Source organism: Mytilus californianus, unplaced genomic scaffold (genome assembly GCF_021869535.1).
Source record: "Mytilus californianus isolate M0D057914Y unplaced genomic scaffold, xbMytCali1.0.p SCAF_15, whole genome shotgun sequence".
NCBI classification, from domain to species: domain Eukaryota; kingdom Metazoa; phylum Mollusca; class Bivalvia; order Mytilida; family Mytilidae; genus Mytilus; species Mytilus californianus.
In genome coordinates, this window is record NW_026262637.1 from 24,846,907 (window position 1) to 24,859,200 (window position 12,294).

At 32.1% G+C, this 12,294-nt stretch overlaps 3 protein-coding genes across 7 annotated transcripts in view; all 3 read left to right on the plus strand.

Moving 5' to 3' along the window:
* LOC127725729 (phytanoyl-CoA hydroxylase-interacting protein-like) overlaps nt 1–12,294 on the plus strand; it is a 188,126-nt gene that overhangs the window by 130,645 nt on the left and 45,187 nt on the right. The gene's annotated exons all lie outside the window — the stretch shown is intronic.
* Nucleotides 1–12,294, plus strand: part of LOC127725730 (uncharacterized) — a 262,471-nt gene that overhangs the window by 114,483 nt on the left and 135,694 nt on the right. The gene's annotated exons all lie outside the window — the stretch shown is intronic.
* LOC127725733 (uncharacterized) overlaps nt 1–12,294 on the plus strand; it is a 39,167-nt gene that overhangs the window by 7,112 nt on the left and 19,761 nt on the right. The window contains exon 2 of one of the 2 annotated variants that reach the window (XM_052232947.1): nt 8,594–8,642. In XM_052232947.1, coding sequence (XP_052088907.1) covers nt 8,615–8,642 — 28 coding nt within the window. In that variant the 5' untranslated portion in view covers nt 8,594–8,614. Of the gene's footprint in view, nt 1–8,593; nt 8,643–9,278; nt 9,998–12,294 lie in introns of those variants that run through there. The other variant, XM_052232948.1, reaches the window with a different exon arrangement.

Below are 12,294 nucleotides of genomic sequence, written 5' to 3' on the forward strand. Positions count from 1 at the left end.
TATGTTGCATACCTACATGTAGTTTTTTATTTAACAAAATTAATATTGATAGAAAGACATTATGTATATTTTGATAATTCATTTCATAAATGTTATAAATTGGTAACAACCTTTTGTGACCATAGACTGTATCCAAATCTCGATAAAGTAAATTATCATAATTAACATGCAAAACGCCATGCTTTTTCAATACTGTTTATGACATCTTTCCACAAAATCCATTAGAATTGTACTTATTTGATATTCTAGTCTGGATAAAACGCTCTAAATATTAGTTTCAATATATTGGTAATCCTTTATGTTTCTTTCTTACTTAAATCATATGCATGTCTTGTGCTAGATATATAACATAGGGGTGGATTTAAAATGCGAATTGTTTGATCCAGGTAATTGTTACAACTTGGTCAAGCATTGGAAAATTTAAGTGTTAAGGTATGTTTAGAAAACCTACATATTGATTTTAATGCACATTGCATCAATCATATTTAAAAAACAGGACAAGGAAGTATAGGAAATTACTTTTCTATTAAACCATCAATGCTATCTTATATAAAAAGTAAATAACAAAAATATCGAACTCAAAGGAAAATTCAAAACGGAGAGTCCCTTATCAAATGGCAAAATCAAAAGTTCAAACACATCAAACGATTGGAAAACAACTGTCATATTCCTGACATGGTACAGGCATTTCCTTATGTAGAAAATGGTGGATTAAACCTGGTTTCATAGCTAGCTAAACCTCTCACTTGTATAAAAGTCGCATACAATTCCATTATATTGACAACAATGTGAGAACAAAACAAATACGTATAACCTTATTGTAGGGTGCCCCGTGTCAAAAAAGGCCTCTAGTTAACGGAATAAAACACGGCTTACTTTATTTGAAAATTATAGAAAAATCATTATATTTTACACTCATGGTTGTCGTCGTAACTTTCCGTGGTCAGGTTTTTCTAAATTTCTTGTTTTTACGGGGTACCCTCCAGATACCGTATTGTACGTGGAATCTTTAATATGAAAAAAAACTATTGCGCTCTTTGTTTGTGGTTGAAAAAGTACTTAGCATATAGATTATACATTAAATATATATAATATAACAAAAGCGGAAGTATTTCAGCATTTTGAGAAGACTAAAATTTTACCCGAAAATTACCACATTTTCATCGAAAGCAAAATGCTCAAGTGTACCTCCACAAAAAGGTTTATTCTGATTAAAGCAATAGCACACAGTTCATGTTTGTGCCAAATTGCATGTGTGTAATATTTGTCCTGAAGAAATTGGAAATTAAAAACACAAATTAAGTCAACCGATGATTTTTGCATTGATTCTGTACGGATTATCTCCTGTCGTTAATCGTTTTGTTGCTCAATCTATTTGATCATTAACTAGGACAGTTGTCACTCAATGTATTTCTCTCATTTTTACTTGTTGTATGGTTGATTTGTTTGTTTTAAATGATCAGTTAAGTTTGTAGATAGTTGTTTTGTTTGGAAGAATATGTTTTGTGCCGGTTGTTCAAAACTTTAAACTTTTCATTGAACTGATGTTTTTGGTTACAATTGTATTATAAGAATCAAATTGGTCATTCTTGTTTAAGACCCGGCACAATCGTAATAAAAAACAGAGGCAAAAGCAAAAATAGCCTTATCGAGATTATGGAATCCCGAAAAGATCAAGTCTATGTTAGGGTCTTACATGATATTTTCGACCTAAATCACCATCGGTGAGATGATTTCAAAAACATATACCACCGTTCGTGTTATAAATTATACATCAGCAGACACAACTGAAGTTTTTTCAAAGCTAAATTGCAATAGGTTTGTCAGAGCAAACCACTGCAGCCAATGAACTATATGTGCCAAGCATACGTGTTCAATCTATCTGCCAATGTTTCAAATTTGTATGTTTATGTTTTTTTCTGTGAATAGAATTTTTTCAAAACATATCGACTCGGTAGCTTCAAAATATATACACATGTAGTCACAGTTAATGCACCAGGGTTTTCGATATCACAAACTAGTCAAAACATTAACTAAATTTTATTATCGGTACAAGGACATCATTCGTAAATATAAATCAACATGCAGACATCTTATACGTTCAGGTATTTTAGGTATTTCACATCCAATATTTTATGGTAATATTCTTTATGGGAGGGATTGTGCTTGATTTTCATATGATGAAGACATAATCTTTCAATCAGTTTAATTGAGGTCTGGAGCTGGCATGTCAGTAACTGCTAGTAGTCCTTTGTTCATTTATGTATCATTGTCATTTTGCTTAGTTTCTTTTGTTACCTATTCTGACATCGGACTCGGTCTGATTTTTACTGTGCGTATTGCTATGTGTTTCTTTATTCTACATTGGCTAGAGGTATAGGGGGAGGGTTGAGATCTCACAAAACATGTTTAACCCCGTCGCATTTTTGCGCCTGTCCCAAGTCAGGAGCCTCTTGCCTTTGTTAGTCCTGTATGTTTTTTTAATCTTAGTTCATTTATATGTTTTGGAGTTTAGTGTGACGTCCATTTTTACTGAACTAGTACACAATTTAATTAGGGGCCAGCTGAGGACCACCTCCGGGTGCGGGATTTTCTCGCTGAATTGAAGACCCTTTGGTGGCCTTCGGCTGTTGTCTGCTCTTTGGTCGGGTTGTTGTCTCTTTGACATATTCCCCCTTTCCATTCTCAATTTTACAGATACATCATAGTAAAGACAGACTCATTAAATCGGTATGAAGCACAAAAACAACTAACATAAAGACAAATGACACAAAGTATTGATCTAAAAGTACTCGCTGTTACTGTAAGCTAGTGGAAAGACGTCATCAACAGTTTGAGAAAAGCATGACCTTGCGCAATGTCATAATATAAGTACATAATATCGACAGGGTTTAGGACCATAGCTTATCATAAATTTGAAGCAATACACATCTAGTTATGTTTTGATTTTTCACACAGAACAAAACCAACAAAATCGATATAAGTACCAATAAAAGCATATTCAATTATCTTAATACGGTGTTAAACTGATATCTTTTAAGAATAAGTTTAATCAAAGGATCTATAAGTTTACAAGGATCGTATTTAAATGTACGTGCTTTATAAACATCATTACCGTAAAAATGAACATGTGATATCCTGTTTTTATAAGAATTCAACAGATACAGCCAAACTTCAAAAAAAAATCTCTCTATATACGAAAGAATAATAGTAAGCGTTTTGAGCTATTTATGGCCAGGAAATACTTGCCTTTATAATTTACCAGTTATAAATAGATTTCGTTCATTGAAATCTAAAACGTCACTACAGACAGGCGCATAACGAACGATTTGGGAAATATACATCCCGTAAGAAGGGATCAAAGGAACATTATGTTCATGTTAGGAGAATGATATATGTCAAAATGAGGCAATACCATCTGTCGGAAACACTGACGATGATGAAGATGACGACGTATAAGCTTTTATTTGGCTGTAAGTTCCTTATAAATTAATGATAGCATCTGAATGGAAAGTTAGATGCAGTCATAATAATATTCTATATAGTGTTTTCTGAATTGCCAACATTATATAAGTAATACGTTAAGAAATTGAGGGCAAACAGGTTTTTCTATCTAATGGGGATAGATCTAGCTTTAGCAAACAGAAAGAAAAAAACAAGAGCGCACACACTGATATCTCCAGCTTCCTTTACAGATCATGAATGAATTTATGTTGAAAGTCTTAGAGAAAAAGGTTATACAACAATCATTAAAACATTGTTGTGACGTCATTCTATTGTTGTACCCGTTTTTTATTTTAGTGATTGGACTATCATTTACATATAAGAAACCATTATGTTACCTTTAACTGTCCAATATTTTTAAGAATAACCCTCCTCTTTCTTAAAAATATTGGACCGCTTAATGTAGCATAATTGATTCTTACAGATAAATGATAGTTCAAGAACTGAAAAAAAAAATCAATCAATTCACACAATTTGTTTCTTCATATGAAAAAAATACAACAAAGGAACAAATGACAATTACACAAAACATTTTATTAAAGTCACCTTCCAATACAACAATTGTGTCACTCATCAAGACGGTTTCTTGAAAAAAAAACCTTTCAAATTGATTTTAACACTGCCAATACTTATTTCACAGCCATTTTTCTCATGTTTTGGGTTGTCTCCATTAGCACCAATTTGGTAGATAATGCTCGTTGTAAGTTTTGTTTTTGCTGCTTTTAGGCATTTCTTTTTGTAAAAGATTTATCGTCGTCCGTCTTTGGATATAAAAATCGACCTCTGGTGTTGCTCTCATTCTTCCTAACATCATTTTCAGCTACAATTAACATTAAAAAAAAATAAAAAAATGCTTCTAACGCTTGATAGATCATGCCGCAATACAAGGACCACAAGTAAAATAATTTTATTATCATAATCAGGAAAAAAATCGTTCATCTGAAGTAAATGTTTTCCAAGTGTTGATGTGCAAGCCACACATTGTTTCTTGGACAAAATAGCTTATCAAGAATTTGATTAACAAGCTGAACCTCACCCTGTGTACAAAGTGTCGTCGTTGATTTACTAGTTTTTTTTAATTTTTAAATCCGATTTATTGCCTGTATAGGAATATAATGAAAAGCTTTGCTTATCAACGACGATGAATATGGGAAGCAGAATAAAGGAACACGTTACCGCAGGTTAAACTTTTAAACAAATCAATCATGTGTCCGATTCGCACTTTGTTCGTAGTGATCGTTTTTTTTTTTAAACCGATGTACTCTCTTGAAATTAAATAAACGTAGGTGCTAGATTTAATCCTATGTTTGTTAAATTAGTTTTAGACAGTTTGTAGTTGTGTTATATAAATTTGAACATAAAACCCTTTCCTGCATTGTTTTGATTGAAAAAAAAGGGGGGGGGGGGGGGATTGATAAAGTATTTTTTTTCTATATATAACATCAAAATACGAATTACACTTGTTTCTTTCCAATGTATTTTCCAAACAGTTTCAGACACTTCACTTTAGTTTAGATCTCAGAGGTAAAATTGATTGATTGCAATAATTATACATTACGCACAGATCCAAAGATATGTAGACCTACAATGCTTTGTTTTGAAAGAAAAAAAGAAAGCATTATTTGCAAAGGGAAATCGAGAGACAAAATTATAGTTCGGTAACATGAAAAAAACCACAAGGGACATCAATATGCAAATACACGAGAGAAAAAAAAGAGCGAGGAGGATATTCAGGTGGTACAGTTTGGGTAAACAATAGCCGTATCTTGCAAGACAACCGCCGAGTCGAGATAAATTTTGGTGAACGAGGAAGGAAAGAGAGGGCCTGCGTCAAACTGTCATACGGGAAAATTGTGAATATAATTATTTTTTTCATGTATAGGTGAATAGGTCTGATCGATTTATTGTTCTCCGGACATTTCAGGGCGATAGATTTAGATATTACAACTATATTAATTCATTTTAACAAACAAAAGATATAATATTTGGATCATAATTCTATTAAAATTCATTGAAATAATATAAGATAGGAAAATTTCGATGAACAGCAAAAGAATTTAAATTGATTGCACGCTTGTTATCTCTTCATTTGTGCTCATTCATTACATTTTATAGTGTTATATTTGAAATAAAATCGACTGCGGTGTCCTCGATATGGTTGAACCTTTTTCTTCAACGTGAACATGTCTTCAAGCCTCATATGTTTTACTTTTTTTTCATTCACCTAATAAGAAATAAGGAAGTAATAGGAGAGGACTTCAGTTTAAAAAATAATATATATAACTTGCCATTATTAGCTGCTATAATTATACATGTTTGTATTATCTTCGTTGTCCGCACTGAAATCGGATATATCTGAATACACATTTGATTTTAATCCAAAGTTTGAAACAACACAATCACAATACATGACATCACTTTCTTTCTTTTTTAGCATTAAGCATATACTTTCATCGTCTTTATCCATTCTGAGACACCGAACGCATGTAAAGGTATTCACGGAAAATATATAAAGTAGTCCTAGCGCACGCAAAAAGCATGATACACATACACTGTGTCTTCATGTACATGTAGCAATACATGTTGTTTACCTTCAACTGTACTTTATTTTTGTCTATTGTTTAAGTTGAGCTACAATAACTGTTTAAAGGGGCAAACATGTAGGATAATGTAAATAAAGTTTATCCACAAACAAATTTACACACTTGATGAAAATAAATCTTAACAAAAGTTTGTATTTGTTTGCTTTTCCACCTTTTTTGACATGTTAAACAATGTTTTAAGTAAGATATAAGCCTCTAACAGTCCATTCTGTAAAATATTGGACAGGTCTTCGGCCTGCAGCCTCAGACATATCCAATATTTTACAGAATGGACTGTTATAGGCTTATATCCTTTACTTTACATAAAATTAACATTATCAATGATCCATGTAAATGACGTCAAGGACAGATGAACTCTGCCAAAAAGACATGTAGACTTTGCTATCATTCCACACACCAAATATATTTGATCCACTGCTTATAGTATCCGAGACTTGACCACAAAAACTTTACCCTGTTCACTGATCAATGATATGAGGTCATGTTCAGGTGACCCCTGTCTGACGGACTTGTAGACCCAGTCTGAATAAAGACAACCCCACTATCTAGACGGAAACTTCGCAACACAACACATCTATATACATGAACATATCAGATCTGAAGCATCCAGGTCCTCCCTCTACCCCTAAACAAATTATAAAGCTATACAAATAGTAGCCGCCGCCACCAACTGAATGGACAAGAGATTGACAGTTTTCTTTCCAAAGGCAGCTGGTCATATTAGGATACTCGGGCTTCCTCCGCCACTAAAAAACTAGCCACTATATAAAGCCAATTTCTCTGAAAGTTGCGTTAAACACCAACAAACAAAAACAAAAACAAACAAACAAACATATATTTATTTAATTCATACCTTAACCTTAAAATGAACATGAAAAAGACAAAACGAGGCAACAAGCCAAAATTATATAAGAAAATTAAACAGTACTACATTGCTATTGCATTACCAATCCCACACGAAATTAAAAAAAAAATATATTTATGGAAAAATTTATAAAAATGCCGATATTTAATATTCGGAGTTATAAAATCAATTTTCACAAAATGTAACGATAACAACCATTAACCTACCGGTCTCACGATCAACAAGAATAATGAAATTAACCATGACGACGTTTTTATGGACAACGTTTGATTGTTCTTATATGACGTTACTTTATTCCCGGTTTAGTGTGGGCTTCAAAATGTTTATGAATTTATTTTCCTTAGTTATTCTTTCGGTCTTAGTTGACGCATGAAGAAATCTATATATAGGGAAAATATGAAATTGTGGAGTTTGATCCTTGGCGCAGTTTCTTATTTGCCCGCCCAGATGATATAGTTTGGGGTATTCGGGCTGACGGATCTGTTGTTTGTGTACTGTTACTTTTTTCCCTAAATCACCAGTTTGTTCAATGTAATTTTCCTAACAACTATTGCATGTTATTACGTATATTGTTTCTTGACAAGTACAATCAATATTATACATTATGGTGAATTATACTCTATGAAAAATACTATGTAATTTACTTACCAGTTCTTAAATATGGATAAGATATCATAAAGCGTAAAATTAGTTCGATGTTGTGTTCGTTTATTACGATTGATTCGTATGAATTTTGTCAACATTGGTCATGATTTTAAAAGAAGATGTTTTAGATATTTATATAAATATATATATACATTATAATGTAAAATGTCACAAGATACCAGGCTTACATGTATAATTTGGTACACTAGTCGAGCGTTTCGTCTTTATAAGACTCATCAGGGGCGTTCTGATAAAATCAAAAATATTTAGAGGCCTTAATATCAAAAATGTAATTTATGTTAGCTATTTAATTCAATATCAATAAATACATTTAACCAATCGAGCATCTTTTAGGAAATTCTTACTTCATAGAATAGATGAGTTATAGACACTTAACTAGATTTATTCCAGACAAAAATCGTGTCCATGTTGAAATTTTCAATAGAAAGAGATTGTATATACTTGTCAATTGAAATTGATATTCGTCTTCAAAAGGCAAGTAAGAGGAACAGTACCAAACATCGTTAGATGAATTTTTTATTTTACGACCTTGGAGGCATCAGTAGATTACCGATATTCAAATCTCATAAATTCATTAAGAAAATACAAATCAAGAAAGAAAAAAAAACTAGGGGAATCGCATACACCCCAAAAGGTGCAGGACCGGGTGCATCGACAGGATAAGCGTCTCCTGCTATGCGAATCCAAACTATTACAATTGGGAATATGATACAATCAGTAAATTGAAAAAAAAAGATCAGACGACTCAGTCGTCTAAAATTTCATTTGATATGTTCAAACTTTTAAAAGTTTTAAATTGAAAACCAAATTAATAAGCTGTTCGTTAAGAGTAAAAGATTTGAAATTCAAAAACACCAATAAGTGTATTCTCACCTGTCTACCCTATATGTCTTTGTATGTCAAGAAAGCGCGACAAATCAATAAATGTATAATTCACCCTGTTCGATTTTTTCAGATATTTGCAAAACAAGACAGTATGTCTGACAACATACGCTTTGGCTTCAGTAAGTTTAATTTGTATTATATTGTATTTTATTCAAGAAATAATAATAACCTTAGTACAAAGAAAAAAAAAGATGAGATATGATTGCCAATGAGACAACTTTCCATCAGAAACCAGACACCAAATGACGTGGATGTAACCACTAATAGTTTACTGTGTGAGCAAAACCCATAAATTATAGTAAGCTCTAAAACGCTATGAAATGACTTAATGTGAACAAAGTGGAACAAAAACAACAAACGACCTGATTTATTGTAAAATAATAAGATAGGTCGATGGCTTGGAGAAATGCATACGGCTAGTATAGTAGTGACACTCTTGGATTTTTTAAAAATAAAGTTGATACACAAAAAGCATTTATTACTTAACCTTTGACCCCCAACATCTGCCTGCTATTCTTGAATATATATATTTTTCCAATTAAAATATAGACATACTTTAAAACTTAGTAGTATGACTACCGCACAAAATCAGCCGAAAGGATTCAAACACTAACGTATTTTTGTAGCGTATGATAACAGTACATCAAAATCTTGTTTCACACACAGAAAAATACGAGAAACTTGACTAGTTTGCACAAAACATTAAAAAACGAAATTTGCAAATATATCGAATTTGTTAACTTCCATGTACTGTTTGACCAAATGATTTTGACAAATAGCAATTTCTTGTTTTTAGAAGTGTATCAAGTGTTTAATAAGGCTACTATTGTTGGATGCTGAAGGCGGGAGAAGGACTGACTCTCACCTTTCTACCATTTTTTTTAAATGAGATAAAATCAAAGAAAATTAGCTTCAATCCACCTTTCTATTGTAAACACTACACCAAACTTGAACATTTTTAGATATCAGGCAGTAATAATAATATTTAGCATTGAAAATCATAATTTGAAGCAAATATGTGTCTTTCTTTTCGAAGCTTTTTGGTTGCTTTGCTTTATTCATTGATCAAAACAGAATTGATGAGATATATAATATTTAAATAGCATTAATCGTATTAGATTATTTTTTTAAAATATAATAATGACCATCTTTATCAAGTAACACATTTAAAAAAGACATAGTTATAAAACGTTAGTTGTGACAAAAATACAGGTATAACATTCATGTGGTTCATGGCTCTGCTGTCATGGCTGGATTTCCTCAGTAAATATGAAAAAACAAATTATGTGCATAATAAATATGATACATGCCTAGATTTGTGTTTTTTATTTCTATTTATGATGTCTCATGTCCAGTGGCAAATATCTCAAGCATGTTCAGGACGAAAACAAAATTTATATAGATACAATAGGCAGGTCCTGTAATAGGGATCGACCGGGATGAAGATGAAAAATTAGCACAGCTACCTGAACATGTGAGTGTATTGGATAGGGTCAGAAATTTTCCCTTGTCAGGGGCCACCTATTTCTTGGGGGATATCTTTAGAGGAAAATATTACTTTGTTGGGTTAATAAATTGTTTATACTTTATTCTTAATATTCAATAACACGTTTCATTAAGGTCTGTTAACTATAGTGTACAGAATATCCTGCAGAGTACCTCAAACTATTTTTATAAACACAGGAAATAAACCCTTAACAGATACCTGACATGGCAATATTTCTTGAAGTTCGTTTTCGAGCGATTCTTTGTCGAATTCGTACAAGCAAATATAAATTTGGAGGTTATCATCTGTTTATATGACAACAATGGGTCGTGAATATTGCAACCATTACCTTCGTCAGTGGACATTTTTAAACAAGCATGAACGTACCACAGAAATTGAAAGAATAACTGCATGATCAGTTGTGGCGCTTTTGTGGTTCTTTTGTTGCTGAGCCATTCCGACTTTGACTTTGAAACTCTGGTGCCTTGTCAATTCTTAACACATTTACAAAAACTGGACATTATTGTAAAGATAATTTGTTGTAGATTGAGAGGAGCGATGGATCCATGAAACATATTTAAAAATAGGGTAGCTTTTCGGCGAAAAAATGTAAATTTTGTTGGTTTTCTTCAAAATAGACACCTTATTAACGAAATTGGATTGCGATGCATACATAATTTTACTGTTCTCAACTTCTGGGTACTGCATACAAAAATTTAATGTCAATTTACATTTCTATAAATAGCGCGAGGTTAATAAATTTTTTTATCATACGTCATGTCAAAATGCCAGATTTTGATTGGTTAATACGAGGACGACAATTTACTCTATCCCATGGCAAGTACTCTATTACCCTTCACGGAGACGCTTGCTCAAGTGTGCGCTTTAATAGATACGGATGATTGTTATGTACAAGACGACATAGTTTATTACTTTGAATTTGAAATTTAATAGACTGTAATAACAGAACATTCAGTATAATAAATTAAATAACACATATCTGAGAGAATGATAGAGCAGATTGTTACCCATCGAAAAGACATTATCAACCTTTGCTTCGCCTCAGTTGACAATGTTTTCTCGGGGTTACAATCTGCACTAACACCCTCTCAGTTATGTGTTATTTATATAGTATATGGTCGTTACAGATTTTCGCAGTGTTTAAGCTAAAGCTACAAAAGGTAAAGTGCACATCTTTTCGTTTAGTTTGAAGAGCTGAAATTCAAATTTTCAGTGATATTTGATGTTTAAATGACATCGAATGATTTTTTTGACATTTTTACCAACGCGGATAACACCAAATAAATTATGTATTATTATACCGCTTCCAAAAACCTAAGAAATTCAAAAGTATAATTTACCAAGATTTAGGTAAACACAATCACAATATTAGATTTATAAAAATGACCAAAATATCGTCCTCCATCTTAATTAGATTGGAAACAGGGACGTCAGGTCACAAAAGACACTCTTTCATCATATTGTAAAAAATGGTGTAAACTAGAAAAATCTGATAAAAAATCTCTTGATTCCTATTTAAATAAATGTATGAATTTTGTGGATATTCGAATATCACATTTTGAAAATAATTTAGAAATAAATAAAAGAGTACATAATACGCCTATCTCTAGAATAAGAAACAAACTTCAAGTACTTTCAAAGTGGTTTGTGTTTGTAGTGGCCGACAAAGCAGCCAACAATGTGGTGGTGGTATGCCGTAAATACTACACGGGCGTTCTTAAGAATGAAATTTTAAATTCTTCTACATTCAAGTCTGTGCGCTCCACAGAGAACCATATAGTAAACAATTATATCATAACAACATCACAGCTAAAAGCCTCTTCTGAACATTTGAAGGTCCCAACTATGTATTGGTTACCTAAACTACACAAAAAAACTGTGAAATATCGTTTCATCTCGGCCTCTAGTAAGTGTTCTACAACTAATCGTTCAGTGCTTTAACTAGTTCCTTAACTACTATCAAAGAACTTATCATTAACTTTTGCAATAAAACATAAGAAAATAGTGGAATTAACTATTTTTGGAGTATTAAAAAGATGTTTTAGATAAATTACGTGCTTTTGATGGTCCTTTTGATTCTGTTGACAGTTTTGACTTTTCAACTATTTACATTACACTTCCACACAATCTTATCAAACAAAAGTTTTCCTATCTTATTAAATGGTCTTTTGGTAAATCTGAATGCAAATATATTTGCTGCAACTCATTTAAAGCCTTCTTCTCTAATGAGAAAGGTAAATATGCTAGATATACTTACTCGAGGT